The sequence below is a fragment of the Vigna unguiculata genome, chromosome 7, assembly GCF_004118075.2.
Source record: "Vigna unguiculata cultivar IT97K-499-35 chromosome 7, ASM411807v1, whole genome shotgun sequence".
Taxonomy (NCBI): Eukaryota; Viridiplantae; Streptophyta; class Magnoliopsida; order Fabales; family Fabaceae; genus Vigna; species Vigna unguiculata.
This window is the reverse complement of record NC_040285.1, coordinates 4,377,984-4,395,646: the sequence shown is the minus strand read 5'-3', so window position 1 is coordinate 4,395,646 and position 17,663 is coordinate 4,377,984. Positions and strand designations below refer to the sequence as shown.

Here is a 17,663-nt window from a genome sequence, read left to right as displayed (position 1 = left end):
ATAGATTGTAGAGTTTCACAAGTGATGGTAGAAAATCTTTGAATGAAGGTTTCACAAGATTATTTTTGTCACAATATCACGGTATGTGAAAACATACTTGAATCCAATACTCAAGAGTGTATTTTAGAATGACTTATCTTTTATTCTGCAACACCCTTTTCTTAAATAGGCACTGTAGAATATCTTTACATTAATATTCAATAAAGGGGGAGAGATTATAAAAGATTTCCTATTTACATGGAGTAATTGAGAATCCCTAACAGCTAGGTGTTACGTGTATAAAATAATCTATTAAAGACAAAATAAATTATATTTATACACACTAACATTCCCCTTCAAATTGATGCTGGTAAATCAACCAGCAACAATTTGCCAACAAGAAATTGATGGCGCTGTCGAGTCATAGTTTTGGTAAAGATATCTGCAACTTGAAGATCAGTAGAGATGTAAGGAAGAGAGATGACATTATTGGTCAAAGCCTCTCAAATATAATGACAATCCACTTCAATATGCTTGGTACATTCATGGAACACTGGATTTGCAGCAATCTGAATAGCACTTGTATTGTCTGCATGAAGAGGTGTAGATGTAGGTTGGGAAAACCCAAGCTGGTCCAAAAGACTATGTAACCACACAACTTCAGCACAAGCAGCTGACATTGAATGATATTCAGCCTCAGTAGAAGATTTAGAAACACGATCTTGCTTCTTACATTTCCAAGAAATTAAGGCATCACCAAGAAACATACACCAACCGGTAGTAGACCTACGAGTATCCGGACATCTTGCCCAATCAACATCACTATAGGCCATAAGCTGTAAAGATGAGGCTTTGGGAAAGAATAACCCACGTGTAGATGAACCTTTAAGATAGCGGATAATATGACGAACCGTAGCAAAATGAAGATGACGAGGAGAAGACATAAATTGGCTGACCTGGTGAACATCATACGAAATGTCAGGTCTAGTAGTAGTGAGATAAATAAGACTGCCTACCAAACGCCGATAGAGAGTGGGATCAGGCAAGAGATCTCCTTCATCTTTCCTGTACTTGACATTTACTTCCATAGGAGTATCAACTGAAGTAGTTCCAACTAAACCCGCCAATTTGATTAAATCTTGAATATACTTTTGTTGGTTTAAGAAGATGCCATTGGATCGATGATGAACCTCCAATCCCAAAAAATATGTGAGTTGTCTAAGATCTTTCATGCGAAATGTTGCATGGAGCTCAGTTTGCAACTTAATAATTAACTCATGATCAATTCCCGTAATAATGAGACCATCCACATAAACCAACAGGAGAACGATACCGACGGTAGACTTGTGAAAGAAGAGAGAATAGTCATATTGACTCTGCGTAAAGGAGAACTTAAGCAGAGTAGTACGAAACTTCTCAAACCAAGCCCGAGGAGCCTGTTTAAGCCCATACAAGGAACGTCGAAGTTTACAAACATCAGAAGAGGAAGAAGGAAGCATACTAGAAGGAAGTTTCATATAGATTTCTTCTTTAAGATCACCGTGAAGAAAAGCATTCTTTACATCCATTTGATGCAATGGCCAAGATTGAGAAGCAACAATAGCAAGGATAGTCCGAATTGTAGTCATCTTAGCAACAGGAGCAAATGTCTCCTCATAATCAATCCCATACTCTTGTCTATTATCAAGAGCGACCAGTCGAGCTTTATAGCGATCTAAAGAGCCATCAGATCGAAGTTTGATAGAGAACACCCATTTACTTCCAATAGGTTTTATCGTGGGAGGACAAGACACAATATCCCATGTGTGATTTTCTTGAAGTTCTTGTAGTTCTTCTTGCATTGCCTTTTTCCAACAGTTATGTTCCATAGCCTGGGTATAACTAGAAGGAATAGAAATATACGACAATGTAGTGGATAAAGAAATAGGTGTAAAGAAGCCATAACAATCAGGAGGTTTTGATGATCGAGTAGACCGACGAAGAGGTAGAACAGATGTGACAGGATCAAGTGTCGACGGAGGGACAAAATCAAGTGTCGGAGCAGAATCAGGAAGGGTACCAGAAGGTAGACGACGTCTTGTATACACCAAACTAGGCTTGAATCGTTCCATAGTGTGAGAAGAGTCTAAAAATTGTGGCATAAAGGAAAAAGATGAAGATGATGGTGCAACATAAGAGGGAAAGAAAAACTGATTTTCAAAGAAGACTACATTCCTAGAAACTCTAATGCGACGAAGCTGCGGATCATAGCAAACATAACCTTTTTGATTAATAGCATAACCTAGAAAAGCACACTTAACAGATTGATTAGTGAGTTTGTGACGTTCATGAGGAGCTAGATGTACAAAACAAACACAACCAAAAGTACGGAGATTAAAATAAGAAGGAGAATACCCAAACAACTTATAGAAAGGAGAAACATTATGGAGAGTAGGAGAAGGTAACCGATTTATTAAATGAACAACAGTGGAGAGAGCTTCACAACAAAAATGAAGAGGAACAAATAATTCTAGCAAAAGAGTGCGAACAACATCAAGAAGATGACGGTTCTTTCTTCCAGCAACACCATTTTGTTGTGGTGTGGAAGGACAAGAACGCTGAGATAGAATTCTCTCAGTTTGAAGAAAACTTTGAAATGCGTTAGATATATATTCACCTCCAGAATCTAATCTTAAAATTTTTATGTGAGCAAAGAATTGAGTCTTAAGGAACGAAACAAAACGTTGAAAAACAGAGAAAACTTTTGCTTTAGACCGAAGAAAATATACCCAAGTAAATCGGCTGTAGTCATCTATGAACATGACAAAATACTTATAACCTGCATGAGATATAATAGAAGAAATCCCCCAAACATCACTATGAATAATGTCAAAACAATGATTTTCCCAAGATGCATTATGAGGAAATGGTAAAGTTTTACTTTTACCAAGTTTGCAGGTAGTACAATCAAATGAAACATGGGAGTTTTTATTGCCCAAAGAACCAGATTTAAACAAGGTACTAAGTACATGAGAATTTGGATGGCCTAAACGATTATGCCACATTTTATTTAGCTGTCTATCATCAACACAAACTAGAGAAAAAACAGGACAATATGTGGAAGGTGAGATGGATAGCGGAAAGAGTCGTCCTACTTTAGGTCCCTTCAGAATGATCTTCCCTGACACTTGATCCTGCACAACACAACCAGAACGAGAAAATTGGACATTATAATCATGATCAACTAATTGGCCAACGGATATGAGATTTGTGGAAAGATTAAGAGACACAAAGACATTAGGCAAAGAAGGAGAAATATCACCAATAGCACTAATAGGTAAGGAGGTTCCATTAGTTGTGTAAATTTGTTGATTGCCATCATAAGATTTCACATTGGATAGGGACACAACATAATTTGTCATATGGTTAGACGCTCCAGAATTAAGATACCAAGGTTGAGAAGAAATAGGAGTGTTACCTGAAAGACCAAGGGCAAAAAAGGCTGACACAATCATTTGTTGTACCATTTCTGGAGTAAGAGTGTTGGCAAGAGGTGTAGGAACAGAAGCTGGAGCAGGCAAAGCAGTAGAACTCGAAGCACCAATAGAGACATGATAAGTAATGTCTTGTTTCTTTGCAGGGCGAATAGAACAAGCAGAGATAATATGGCCCCTTTTCTTGCAATAGTTACAAAAATTTTGTGAACAATCCTTTGCAAGATGACTAAATCCCTTACAACTGTAGCATTGGACAAAACGCATATCTCCGGGCTTATTCTTTCCTTGGGCAGCATAGGCCACAGTAACTGTCGCAGAAGAATTCATATTTTGTTCCATAACTGTGTGCGTTTTGATTCGTTGTTCTTCTCGGAGAAGCTCACTCAAACAAGCATCCAACGTAGGCACATGGTCATGATTCATTAGATTGGATCGAGTAGCGTCAAAATCAGATCGTAGCTTCATCAAAAATTGATCTCGCTTGCTAGTCTCGTGCAGCGTTTGGACAGTTGATAGGGCTTCACCAGAAATACCCGCGTAAATAATATTTGAGTATTCAGCCCAAATATTTTGAAAACCAGAATAATATTCCTCAATCGATAGACTTTCTTGTGTGAAATTAGCCATCTCATACTCCAATTGAAACCTTCGAGCTGCATTGGCTTGATGATAAACCTTTTTCAAATAATCCCACATATCCTTAGTAGTGTTGTAAGGCCGAAGATTCAGGATAAAATGAGGCTCAACAGAACTAAGAATCCAGGTCATGATTTGGGCATCTTTTGTTTCCCACTTCGCCAAATCTGCTTTAGCCGTCAGTGCGGGAATTTCGCCATCAATATGACCCCATAATTCTTTGCCTTTGACAAAGAGCTTAAATTGGAACTCCCAAGCAGCATAATTCTTTCCATTAAATCGAACCAGAAAAGTGTCGACTTTATCTGAGGCCATGATGGACAAGGATGCAGAGAATGGGTTTTCGAAATCAAAACCAGAGAAGACAGGGGTGTGACGAACGTCAAACCAGAATGAATCGAAGAGCGTAAACGAGCAATAGCAAGAACGAACCGTGAATCGAAGCGAACACAATAATCACAGTAATACGAACGAGAACGAGAACGAGATTCACAAACCACCACCACCTGCGAACCGAAACGACCAAGAACTCAAAATCGCAAACAAGAATAGATTCACGAACCACCACTGCTCGCGAACCCAAACGACCAAGAAGCGAACAGGTTGAAGAACTCCCACCAATTGTGAACGTCAATCACAAGTTCGAAACCAGCGACTGCGAACAGAGTGCGGAAAATGGATTTCGAACAGCGTGACGAAGATGGAGGCAGCGGAGCTCGATAATAGCGTATCGAAGAAGACCAGGCAGCGAAGCTCAATAACAGGTTGAAGAAGAAGCGGGATGGAGAACAAGAGTGACCCACGGTTCATAGCGGGATGGAGAACAAGAGTGACCCACAGTTCAGAGTTGTAGCTCTGATACCATGTCACAATATCACGTATGTGAAAACATACTTGAATCCAATACTCAAGAATACATTTTAGAATGACTTGTCTTTTATTCTGCAACACCCTTTTCTTAAATAAGCACTGTAGAATATCTTTACATTAATATTCAATAAAGAGGGAGGGATTATAAGAGATTTCCAATTTACATGGAGTAATTGAGAATCCCTAACAGCTAGGTGTTACGTGTATAGAATAATCTATTAAAGACAATAAATTATATTTATACACAAACAATTTTAGATTTCAGAAATTCTTCCAGTGTGATGTTTTCTCCATGCTATGTATCACAAAACTTGTCTAGTTCTGATTTGTATAGTACCATTCAAAAAGTTACTTTTACAAAAACTCAAATTACTATTCTAGAATACTACATTCAAAATGCATCCAGATTACATAAGTCGAACAAAACTTTGTAAACCATGTTATAAAATAGAAAGGACAAAGTGGCCATTTTAAAATAAATTAGGGGTAGGAAACAGAAACTGGTCATAACAGGACAAGAGTGTCATATAAAAAAAAAGTGCTACAAATCATTATCTTATCAACTAGATTTTGCATGATGCGTCAATAACCAACATCAGCCCCAACACATTAATCACACATTGTTGAACTATGAGGATCCTAAGGTAATCGATGCTGAAATATATGCTTTCCTTCATATTTGCACACCCCAAGTTCTAGTTTGTGAATGTGACAAGCTCCCAAATTGGCCTTATTTCTTTAGAAAGGTGAGCATACAGAAAAATGCTACTGTCCGAGCAATTACACCCATGAGAATGAGGATAGATATGCACAAACCCCAATCATGAAGATTATACCCACTTTTCAGTAGTGAACCACAACGAGTTAAGAGCCACACCCCGTGATACCTGCAGTATACAAGTGATTATCACAGACAGTAGCCAGTTTCAAACTAAAAGTTAACATGGAAGCAAATTCCTACTAGAAAGTGCTGATATCAAGTACGCAGCAAATTATTAAAGAGTATATCATAAAGCTTATGGACTATGTGAGCTTCTCATTCTCTAACATTCTCACTTGATGCAAATGCACTTCAATTTAGTCATAATTTATGATTCACCTGAAATATGTGCTCAACCAACCACTTCTGCTTACCATGAGAATCTCAGTTACTTCAACAAATGTATATGGATTGTTGTAAACCTTCTAATACATCAATTAGAAATAACACTAAATTACAGTATATAAGCGGAAACAAACCTTATCTTACTAAACTGATTTTGTAAGATTGAGTTACACTTAAACTCACTACCTTAATATGGTATTATAGCCATAAGAGTCCATTCTAGTGAAGATTTAGACCTATCGTGCCACTCATTATTGGATCTCCTCTTGATTCCCAGACTCAATGTCCTCCTCAGTATCCCATCTCCTACAAATCATAGGCTTACATGCAATTTCCAAAGTAGTTTTTTCCTCCTCGTATTGTTCTAAAATCTTACATCCACCGTGGGCCCTCCTATAGTTTTCTTTTTCTCTTCCAACATGCTTGTTTAGGTAATATATTCTTCTAATGGAATGGTTAGGAGCACCACCTCTAACTCCACCCAAAAACACTTCATCTAAGCATACTCCATTAACTAGGTTTATGACAATGATAAGATCATACTTCCTTTTCAACTGTAGTCTTTCTTCCACAAGAGAGTCACGCAAGATGATTCCCGTTCAAGTCCTTCTGCAATCTCTTTGTGGGAATCACAATTCACAACTTAAAAACTGAGAAAAAATAATGTGCATTACTCTCCAACCTGCTATTTTGTTTGCTAACATAATGTATTTATTCTTCTTCTAATCATTGCATCCTCCATCTCCATAGCCATTCCCTTTAATGTCCCAAATGGTTCAAGTTTACCACTTCCATCACTTAGTTCTCAGAGGTACTGCATTTGGGCCTAGCAAGCAGCTCATCTGTTACTGGGGATGTCCAGCACAGCAACCCTTGTTTATTTTGCAGAGGATACCGTCAGCCATGGAGCTCACTTACTTCTCTATAGACTCAGGGGTTTCGAAATTCGCTTCAAGGGAACAAAACTCAAAACCTAGTGGAATTTAATAATACCAATTATAATTAACAGTAAATTACCTTTCAGCATTTGCAATTATGAACGCTTCTAAAGCCCACCTAGGGTAGCAAAAATAAGCTATATCCTTCAAAAATTTACTATCTTTTGGCTGTGTAGCAATGAGAGTAAAAACAACTGGAAGAAGTACCGACCACTGCAAGAAACAGTATCATGTAAGGGGAAATGAAAATATAATGAGTAAAATTTGAATTGGTAGTTGGTAAAAGTTTTATTATTTGCTTCTAATACTCACTAGCTGGGCTGCACCGGGTTCAAAGAGTATGGCAAATGCATATGCTATGCCAGTCACACAATATACAAGACAAAGCAGCACAATGTAATTATCTGCAAAAGTTGATCTTGGATAGGTAAAAAAGTAGAACATTGACAGGTAAACCACAGGTTTGATCACTGTATTGAAATGATCGATTGTGTCTTTGGAGAGGAAATACGCCAAGCTGCTCATGCCAGAATCACTCTCCCTCCAGTAGTGTAATTTGTCTAGAGAAAAGGATCTCAGGGCAGATATTTTGCATAAAAGAGCTGTAATTAACAATAATAATAAATTAGAATAAAGCACGATACACATGGATTCTGAAAGTCTATAAGAAGCAATAAATTTCTTTTAAGTCCAAAACAAAAATCCTATTGAAAATCTTCCATTACTTACCCATGGTTTCAGATAAAAGAAAAAATGTTAAAAGCTTACATCTTTGTTGGAACAAATGCAAATATCATGAGCAGTTTAATGATGAATTTGATTAGTTATTTGTGCTGGAAATAGTAACATTAACTAATATTTGTGTAAATGTCCTTATCTCTGATCAATGTGATCAATAATTATTACAAAAGTAAAAAGTATGTGTATCATCTCAGACTGTATTTACAACATAAATTAAGTACATAGCAAAGAAAAATGATATAACATGAAGAGCATTACGTAGCTTGATTAAGAATTCAATTATGTAGGAAAAATGAAATAAAGGTTCAAAGACTATGTACTAGAATCAATCAACTTACATACAGCAATCACGGTATAGGTGTATCCAGCTGCACCAAAGGTCTGATCGCTAGCTTTAGTAAGTGATCCTAAGCAGGCTCCAGCGAGTAATAATATTAAATAATCTATAGCTTGGATCTTAGATTCTCGTAATCTTTGTTTACCAACCCTGAAACAGTACCGCCAATTAACAAGAAAATTCAGACACCAGAATGAGCAGGATTGTTCATCATTAAGAGGTTATTTACTACTCTCTCTCTCTCTCTCTCTCTCTAATCAATAGAAAACGGTACTTGGTGAACTTCAATAGAGAAAAAATATGGTGTCATTTAATTTCATTTTGTTTCCCAAAATACTAAGACAGTAGGGGAGCAAGGGAATGACACTCGTACTTTCCAGTTCTTCAGGTCTCCCGTCAACCACACAGAAATTTGGACCACCAAATCAAATACAATTGTTCAATCTGCCGCATCAAAAAAATCTACTGACATTATGCATGATACATTTTTTTAAAAACGCTATTTTGAGCAAGAAAATTGTAATGCTCCACGGAAAAAAAAAAAACCCAAATATGGAAGATCTTAATGTGTGACCAGAAAAGTTAAATGTTCAAGTTAACAAATAATTGAAGTCATTGAATGGTTTACCGTATGAGGAAGTACTTGTACTGCTTGAATATACCAGGAGTTTTACGTTCAGATAAATCCTTCGATTTAAAAAAATTTAGTCTTATTTTTTCCCCCTTTAGTTCCATAACATTTCTCACATCATGCCATAATTCTCCAACAAAGCTTCTTTCTTCATGGCTAGAGCCATCGGGATCTTTTTCTCTAGCTGGGTTTGCAGTTTCAAACATACCAAGTTGTGCTGCATTCTGCTGCATATCAGGAGGTACTGGGTATCCATTATGAAGCATCCATCTAAGTGGCAGCTCTTTATAACTGACTTCTGAACTTCCACTAGGTACTGCTATGCCTTCCAGAATGTCAATGAAGTAATCAGGAGGATTAATTCGTTTTGGTATATTTATCCCAAGGTCTGCAAAGTATTCTTCAACTTTCTTGACTGATCCATGATATACAGTGAGGCCACCTTTTGCCAGGAGTATCAAGTCATCGAACATATTAAACAACGCGTAGCTACAGAAAAAAGGTTAAGTCATTAAATAATCAAAGGGAAAGAAATTAGATTGTTCACAAGTACAAATTAAAGCGGGAAACATGATGCAGAAGACATGGAATTGAAATAAAAAGTCACCTGGGTTGGTGAACCACCATGCAAATGTTCACTCCTTCTAGAGCTTCCCGTCTTAGTGCTCTAAGAAGGAGTTGAGATGATGCACTGTCCAACCCAGAGGTGGGTTCATCCAAGATCATGAGTGAAGGTTCCATGACCATTTCCAATCCAACATTTACACGTTTCCTTTGGCCTCCAGAGATTCCTCGCTTTTCTACAGTTCCAACCAAAGAATTCCGCACAGATTGAAGCCCCAAGAATTCAATAACTCTTTCAACAATCAGAACTTTTTCTGGTTTTGGCAAGTCAGCAGGTAGCCTTTCAAAGTAATAAATTTTCATTTTATTACCAAATATTCAAACTCACAAAAGCTACAGAAAACAATAATATGTACACAAGTAATAGAAGAAAAGGCATGGAATTAAAGCTCGGTATATTGGAGAGTTTTACATTAGCTAAAGAGGGAAAAGTGTTCAAGGTATGGGCACTATTCCATGCTTTAACAGAGTGCATTCGAACTACTAGGATACTTTGCTTGGTATATAGGAGGCATGATATTGCATCCAGACAAAAGAAAACTGATATAGAGACTAAAGAAAACTGATATAGAGAAAAAACTGATATTGCAATAAGTAATAAGTTTAAAAAGGCTCCTTCTTTGAACACTATCTAAAAATAGAGAAGAAAACATAAGGGGTATCTGCTAGATCTTTTATTTTCTGTTTCCAGTTTTTCATACAGAACTGACTTTTTCTTTTTCAGTCTGTTTGCTGTTTTCAAATATTTGTACAAGAAACATTGAAAACACCTCTGTTTTCAATGTTTCCTGTACAAATCATTCAAGAAGAAAAAAAAAAAACTGATTGTAAACAAGGTAGCAGTTTTGTAATTAGAAAGTAAAAACAGAAAATACTATTTAATGACAGAACTTAAGTATTCCATTTATGCAATACAGGCTCAAATTAAATTATAATCATTGTGCCACCGGTGCTTAAATCATGCGGCAACTAGTGACCAAGAAACCCATATTTTTCCTCTATTCAAAGAAATGAAAGGCTTCAATTTCTCCATTTTCCCACCTAATGCAATGTATTACCAAGAATTTAAGATAGAATTATAATAAAGTTGCATATAAACTATCTCAGTCTCTTGTGTTTAAACTAGGATCTCCTATTTAAAGTCAAGCGGTCAGAAAAAAAGGACAATGAAAGAGTATCAATGGAGTTGAAATTCGATCCAGGATTAAATAAGAAAACTCGATACAGGGTTGGAGCACCCCAAGTGCTCCATTATATATAATAATATAAATACTTTGCTGATAAAAAAAAGAAAAAGAAAGGAGACTCGATCAAATATAAATCAGAAAACACCGAGTTTAAGCACATAACATGAATTAAATAAATGAACTATATCATAGCAGGAATTTCCAATCATGTGGTTTACCTGCACAGTGCACTGAACCTAAAGTTTTCTTCCACAGTCAGGTTTCCATGAACTATATCATCTTGTGGCACAAAGCCTATAATTTTCTTATATGAGTGGATTGATTCATTCTTTTCATTTACAAAAATCGAACCAGTCACCTTGCATCCAAATGCCTTCCCAGCTATTGCAGAAAGAAAAGTTGTCTTGCCAGCACCTGATGGACCCATGACGGCAGTGATGCGTCCAGGTTTAATCTTCCCCGTGACACATCTCAATATAAGTTTATTGTGTGCTTTCAAAGTAAGAGTCAGATCTTTGAAAGATATTTCAATCAAAGGCCTTTTCCTTTGTTCACTTTTGGTAACCATACTAATTACTCCTGAAAAGGTAAGGTTCTTGTTTTCTTCTTGCTGAGCCTTTTCTTTCTCAAGTTGAGCGTATGCATACTTAAAAATTTGGCTATGTGTATTCAGTTGTTTTTCCTTGGGCACTCTTGCTGTAACATTTTTTGCTCGAGTTTCTGTTTCTGCAAGAATGTTGCTACTAGTATTTGCATCATTTTCCACTTGATTCATTATCTGCATCAAATCACCAGCTTCTTTTCCCTTTCTCTTTGGCCCAGCATATGAGCTACCGATCATAGGTGAGGTAATAGGATGTGAATGTGAAAACAATTCTATCTTTGTTTCAGTAGTTGGTTGGTTCAAAATTCTAATTTCTTCCGGATCTATGTCCTTTTTCCGAGTAAATGTTCGTGATAGTTGAGCTTGCAGTCCACTTGCACTCTTCTTAGCAGCATCTTTTGCATCTTTCCATCTTTGGCGAGCATTTGCAGTATTTCTTACACTTCTGGCTGCTGCTTCTCTGGACTTTGCCATTCTCCTTTCTCTGGTAGTCAGAACTTGGTCAGAACAGCTGTATATAATGAGTAACAAAGTACTCAAAGCAGCCTGCATAAACAGTTAAAGACTGTTGTTAACTTTCTATCAACACAGTGTGCATGTGTGAGCTTGGATATTTTACATCTGTGTACATGACAAGGACTTAAACATTAACCATAATTCCAAGATCAACCGTGCTCATGATGGAGAAGGAACAGAAAGCAGGAAGCATAAAATATAAAAATTCTTTTTTTCTGGATAAGTATCCATATGACCAATTTAGTTAAAATTTGTTAGTATGTGAAACTGATTCCTCCATAACCAATGGAAAATACAAGGCAAAGGTCTAAATGATCCAATGGTATGGGACTGATAGGTCATCCAGTAAGGAGCTAATAATAAAGAAGAGAAGAGCAAGGGGCAGGATCCGGATTGGAGGGATCAAGAGAGGTGGCACGTGATGAGTGGAGAGAGATGGAAACAATCTATAGTGGGGGGCAGAGATAGGTCCCAAGCAGTTTGTGTTATTGGTTTCTTTTCTACTATTAATCTTGTAACAGAGATTTCTGCCTTTGAGATTTCTATAATTCAGTGTCAGTATTACTTTAGTTGTATCATGTCTACTGCTGTTTCTATCAGGGACACAAAGATGGAAATTAGAATCTAAAAGAGAGAGTTAAAGGGAGAGAAATAAGAAACATGATATAGTTAAGGATGGAGAAGCAGATAGAAGTGTAGGAGCAATTCTATATGTTTGAAATAGATTGGACCTGACCAACTGTTGGGTTTATATTCTTTTTCCATATGGGTTATAGATGCTAAGAGAATGTGGTCGTATATATATATATATGGGTTATAGATGTTATGGGTCTTTATTCTTATATAGTGTTTAACTTTGTCTATTCTATTTAATGTGAAACTTTGACTTACACCACTATTCCCAACAATCTCCCCTCAAGGGTAAATCCTTTTTTTATTTCATATGATACATTTCTCCTTAGGTGTATGGTGACCCCTTTGTTGTGGTTATGCGGTCACTCACTCTGAACCATCAGCTCTGATACCACTGTTGGGATCTTTAGGACTTTTGGAAATAGGAGAGATATGAGATATATGAGAGATATATGTGGATTTCATGGTAGTAACATTGGACCTTTTATGAATATTAGAATGTGGACATCCATCTACTTTCTTCACTTGGACATCTATTTTCTTCCATAGATATTTATCTTCTTCTAATTTGATCCAACGCAAATCTTCTCTAGATGTCTCAAGGGAGACATATTGTGTGGGCTCAACTCCATATTATAAATAGACTGCGCCTAACTTACTCTCGGTATTCTGGCCAATATCTGACATGTTTAACCCTAAATTACTGAAAGCCCTAATAAACTCCATATTAAAAATGAACACCCCAAATAACAACAGAAAGCTAGGATCTGAATAAATGCACATATGTACCTATTTCATAATCCATCAAATTAAGCGGCAACAACTTACAATGAGCATGATTCCATAGGCTTGAATATTTTGGGTCACGGTGTTTGAATCACATGAACTCAACTTGAAGCACCCTACAAGAAAATCAGGAAATGGTCATGTATACTCTGGAAACATTTGAGCAGAAGCTCACGAGAGAATCTGAGGCTAGAACACAGATGTGTTATCGCCATAATTCACAACACAATCCAAGACATCTTACTTTGCTCAGATGTGGCACCCATCCTACAGTAATGCCTGGAATTACAAGAGAGAAGTTTCAAGGAATCAGGATGATAAATAAAAAGGTACCATAATAGTATAGGAATTATACTTGTAAGTAAACTAAAGTGATAATTTTTGCTGACTAGTTTATAGTGTGTTGTGTTCAAGTGCAACTATGAAAGGTCATGTCATCCAATATCTTCAATACTTTGGATTACTTCAACAAGGATCCAACTTTTGAAGTTTATTGAGTAACCACAGGTTGGAATAAAACAATACCCACTACTACAAGGAATTCTTTTTGTAATGGTAGAGCAATATGATCCTGCCGAACAAAATATCTCACTACTGCTACTAATATCAGCCCAAATATTTGCTCCTCCACAGGTATGATTTGGCTGCATTGGAGGCAGTTGGTAAAGATATCTGAAAAAATATATCAAATCAATTCATATTCTACATAAAAGCATGCAAGTAATAACCGTAACATAAACAGAGGAACAAAGCAAGAATTAGAACTCACGGTTCACAAACACCAGTTGAGTTATTGAGTACAGCACTAGGGCAATAAGATCCTAGAGGGCAAGCTTCAAGAAAAATATTTCAAATACCACAAAAAGAGGAAAGAATTAGAGACATCATTTTCAGAGAAACTGGTAATAAGAATAGTTATTATATTTGCTTTACTCTTGCTACAGATATCATTGCTGAAAAGGCATTGAAATTTGTTTTATTTTATTGACTAGCATAATAACCAAATTTAATTACTCAGTAATCAAAATTTCTAATGGTTTTTTCAAGGGGAATTCACCAAAGAGATACCAATGAGACATAGTTCCCCACATAAGAGATTGATATCACATCCAATTCAAAACCTTAAGCCAATGAGTTTCTGGATCTTTTTCTTTATATGGTGCTCAATATTTTCGTTTTTACTCTATGGAACTGACTTACACTTGAATTTCTAACAATTTCCTAATTGGATACGGATCTTTACTATGGTCATACAGAAGGTATTTGCAGTTCAATAATGAACAAAAACATATTGAAGTTATACTTACGTATCATGCATGTGATTCCATGAGGACAGAAGAACCCCTCACAACATGCTTCGCAGTTTAGAGTTCTGGCAGGCATCTCCTGTGAATTTATAAGGTCAACTTGCTGGCTTGTGGGAACACTACACGCCCATCCTGGCTCACAACCTGATACCCATGAGTTTAAATTGCAGTTCCTGTTAGGCTTCAAATAGTTGGCACTCCTAGTGCTAGACCTCTCCAATAAGCTATTTAAGTAAAACTTTATTTCTGCTGCTGTACACAACCGTTGCAAAATATCTCCTGTGTTTACATGAAGTTCCAGATCATAAGAATGATATTAGAATTAAAACAGTGGGAAAGAACAGAAGTTCAGAACACTGGAATGAGTACATTCAGAGTTTCTAAGAAAATACAGTAAACATGTTTAGCTGGGCGCTGGAAAAAAAAAGGAATAATCAATGAGAAAAAAGAAAAAATGAGTCATCTATTTTGTTCACTTCTTTAAAAAATGAAATGAACAACTCGCATCATTTCTTTTTAGTTGTTGGAGTTCATACCTTTAGTCTTCCGAATGCAAGTAGACACAAAGTCCAAATCAGAAGAAAAATTAAATGCTTTATTCCAATCAGCATCCCTAAAATAAGAAAATTAAACTTCATGATCACATCAGGTTCCATTTCTACACAATATTATGAGTCCATTTTGATGCATCACGTATGTTATGCTTCATAAGTTTTATTTACCATTTGAAAAGGACAAAGTTTGATTTACCCGAAACTAAACCTGAAGCCACAACTTTTAAATTCATCATCATTACTAATTCAGCGGACTAACAGACAACATTAACCTTTAAATGTAAAATAATTATTCCACAACCTCAATCAGAGACCCTAGCATAAGTAGTAAGAAATTCAAACTAAAATATTAAGAAAAAACAAAGAAGGGCCATATTCATCAGTAAAACTCATTGAACTTCTTTATCAATCATCATGGAATTACTTTTGCCTTCTGCTCTATCAAATTATAATTTTGAAGACGTAATGCTTTTAGTGCTTTAATTTAGTCCGACAAAAATCCTCCACATTTTCATCTTTCAAAGACGAGAATTATTATTTTTAGAAATGAAATAATATTTTCATGTCCAGTTTTTTTCTGTCAGCTTCACTCGGTACAAATAAACTGAACACACTTGAAGTTCTATTGTTAAGCTGTGTTGTTTTTCTAAACTAAAATTATATATATTAAAAAAGTTAAAATAAAGAGAAACTAATATAACGTTGATTTACAGAGTAGTTTATGAACTTATTTAGTTAGAAACTAAAGTGTTTTTCAGAGCTTTGTTTAATTTAGATAGAAAACTAAGAGTGTTTCTGAGAGTTTCTTGCTGCTTTTAGTATAGAGAGAAACTCTAACAAATAGTCATAATCTAACTCAGGTCGAATCAGAAAAAAAATGTAATTTTGGAACGCCGATAACAAAAGAAAAGACGTAATTTTGGAACTAAATTTTATAATTTCAAATTTGGAAAGATAGAAAATAAAGAAACATATTTTACAGAGATTGAAACAAAAAATTCATAATTTATAAGAATTAAAAAAATTCTTTAAAATTTTACAGGTTGGAAAGCATAAAAGGATTAGCTGAATGCTCTTTCGAGTTTTTCGAAAGTTCAATAGTCAAACACATCTTTAAAATAATTTTCATTTGTTACTTTCGTCTGTAGTTTTAAACAAATAATGACATACTATCATTAAAATATAATTTTAATTCAAGCATATATAGACTAAATCATATTTAAATGATAACATTAAATTTTATTTTAATATGAAAAATAAAAAATTAAAATTTTGAAAATATTTATTTGAATTTTGGGAATAAACTAAAGTTCCATACATTTCAACAAACAACCAAGCTGAAAAATTTGCTTATTTCACATCAACTAAAACATACCGATTCTACTTTATCCTAAAAGTACTGAGCAAAAGTTCATCCATGCGTAACTTCACAGAGATGTTTAGACAGGTAAGAAAACTCACGGATCTTTGACGCAGAAACCGGAGCTAGCTTTGATTTCGTGATTGAGGAGCGAAGTCATGTTGGACATTTGATCATACACATGACGGGTGATACGTGGCATTACCACAGGGTTATCGAAGTCGCTTAGCTGCTGGCACTGCATCCGGCGGAGCAGGACCGAAGCCACCGCCGCCGCCACCACGAGGTGCACGCAACGAAGTACCGGCAAAGCATTCGGAAGCATTTTGATTGTGTTTTCTTTTCACGAATGTGAAAGAAAGTAAGGAAGGAGGTTAAGGAAACTAAGTCATTGAAATGAAGATGAAGAAGAAGAAGAAAGGTTCAAAGAAGACGAAGAAGAAGACGACGAAGACGAAGAAGAAGGGTTCAAAGAAGAGGAGCAGGACCACTAGGAGGTGGTGAACCCAACGGAAAGACAAATGTCGTTGGGAGACGAAGACATGCTCGTAATTTAATATTTTAAGATAATAAATTAAAGTTTTTTTATTTGGGATAATTGACCTTATTTGTTTTTAATTGAATTATTTAAGTTTTAAATATTCTTTAACTTTTTTGAAGTATTTTAAATTAATTCTTTAGTAAAAATATTTTCTTTGTTGAAATGTTTAAATTATTTTTAATAATTTTGTCATTACCCTATGATATAATTGTTATTGTGATTTTGTCTTCACATCTTTATCTTCTTTCATTGATTTTTTTTTTAAGTTTATTAAGCAACTAGATTTCACAGAAAAAAAAATGAGTTAACCATCTAATTAAAAGATTTAAACAAAGAAAAATAGATTAAAAATCAACAAGAATAAAATAACATGATAACCAAAATATTTTTTTGAATAAAAATCCGATTAAAGTGTTAAAAATTGTGAAATAATTAAAACTTAATTAAATATCTTATTTTTAATAATCAAATTTCTATTAAAATATTATTAGAAATGTAAATTACTGTACTCGTATTTTTTATTGGTATCTCTTATAATTGTTTTATGCTCAAATATATTATTTTTTATTTTATATGATTTTATTTATTATGTAAAAATAATGAAATACATTATTTATCAGTTATATTATATTGAATTTATATTATAATAAAATATGTAATTATATTAAACAAATTAAATATTTATAATTTAATTATTCTTAAAATGTGTTTCTTTTATATTTCTTTCTAAATTCCCTTATGGTTATCTTTTTAGTTTTTTTTTCTCTGTCTTTTAGTAGATTTTTTTTTCATCTAAGTTGAATTCTCCTTTCAATGTTTATATTGCCTTCTTCTTCAT

The 17,663-nt window shown here is 35.1% G+C and overlaps 1 protein-coding gene across 3 annotated transcripts; it reads right to left on the bottom strand.

The window, feature by feature from the left end:
• Positions 1-5,489: 5,489 nt before the first annotated feature.
• LOC114192549 (ABC transporter G family member 28-like) lies at positions 5,490-16,807 on the bottom strand. Of its 3 annotated transcripts, XM_028082300.1 has the most exons (14): positions 16,386-16,805; positions 14,907-14,983; positions 14,371-14,649; positions 13,833-13,896; positions 13,589-13,735; positions 13,308-13,342; positions 13,106-13,179; positions 10,743-11,674; positions 9,321-9,617; positions 8,711-9,202; positions 8,084-8,232; positions 7,317-7,606; positions 7,084-7,217; positions 5,490-5,848 (listed from the first exon to the last, which is right to left on the bottom strand). In XM_028082300.1, exons 1-14 carry the CDS (start codon positions 16,607-16,609, stop codon positions 5,692-5,694), a joined length of 3,351 nt encoding a protein of 1,116 aa, XP_027938101.1. In that variant the 5' UTR covers positions 16,610-16,805; the 3' UTR covers positions 5,490-5,691. The 3 variants fall into 3 exon arrangements, 2 of the variants coding, with proteins under 2 accessions (XP_027938101.1, XP_027938102.1); XM_028082301.1 differs by lacking the exon at positions 14,907-14,983 and having other exon boundaries at positions 16,386-16,492; XR_003606118.1 differs by lacking the exon at positions 5,490-5,848 and having other exon boundaries at positions 7,163-7,217; positions 8,088-8,232; positions 16,386-16,807.
• Positions 16,808-17,663: the final 856 nt, after the last annotated feature.

Excerpts from the sequence above, each read along its gene's own strand:
- LOC114192549 (XM_028082300.1), bottom strand. The coding sequence starts at position 16,609 with ATGCTTCCGAATGCTTTGCCGGTACTTCGTTGCGTGCACCTCGTGGTG. Across the intron at positions 13,736-13,832 it reads TCAACTGGTGTTTGTGAACC|ATATCTTTACCAACTGCCTC; the intron begins GTGAGTTCTAAT and ends ATATTTTTTCAG. Across the intron at positions 9,618-10,742 it reads AGGTTCAGTGCACTGTGCAG|GCTACCTGCTGACTTGCCAA; the intron begins GTAAACCACATG and ends TTACTTTGAAAG.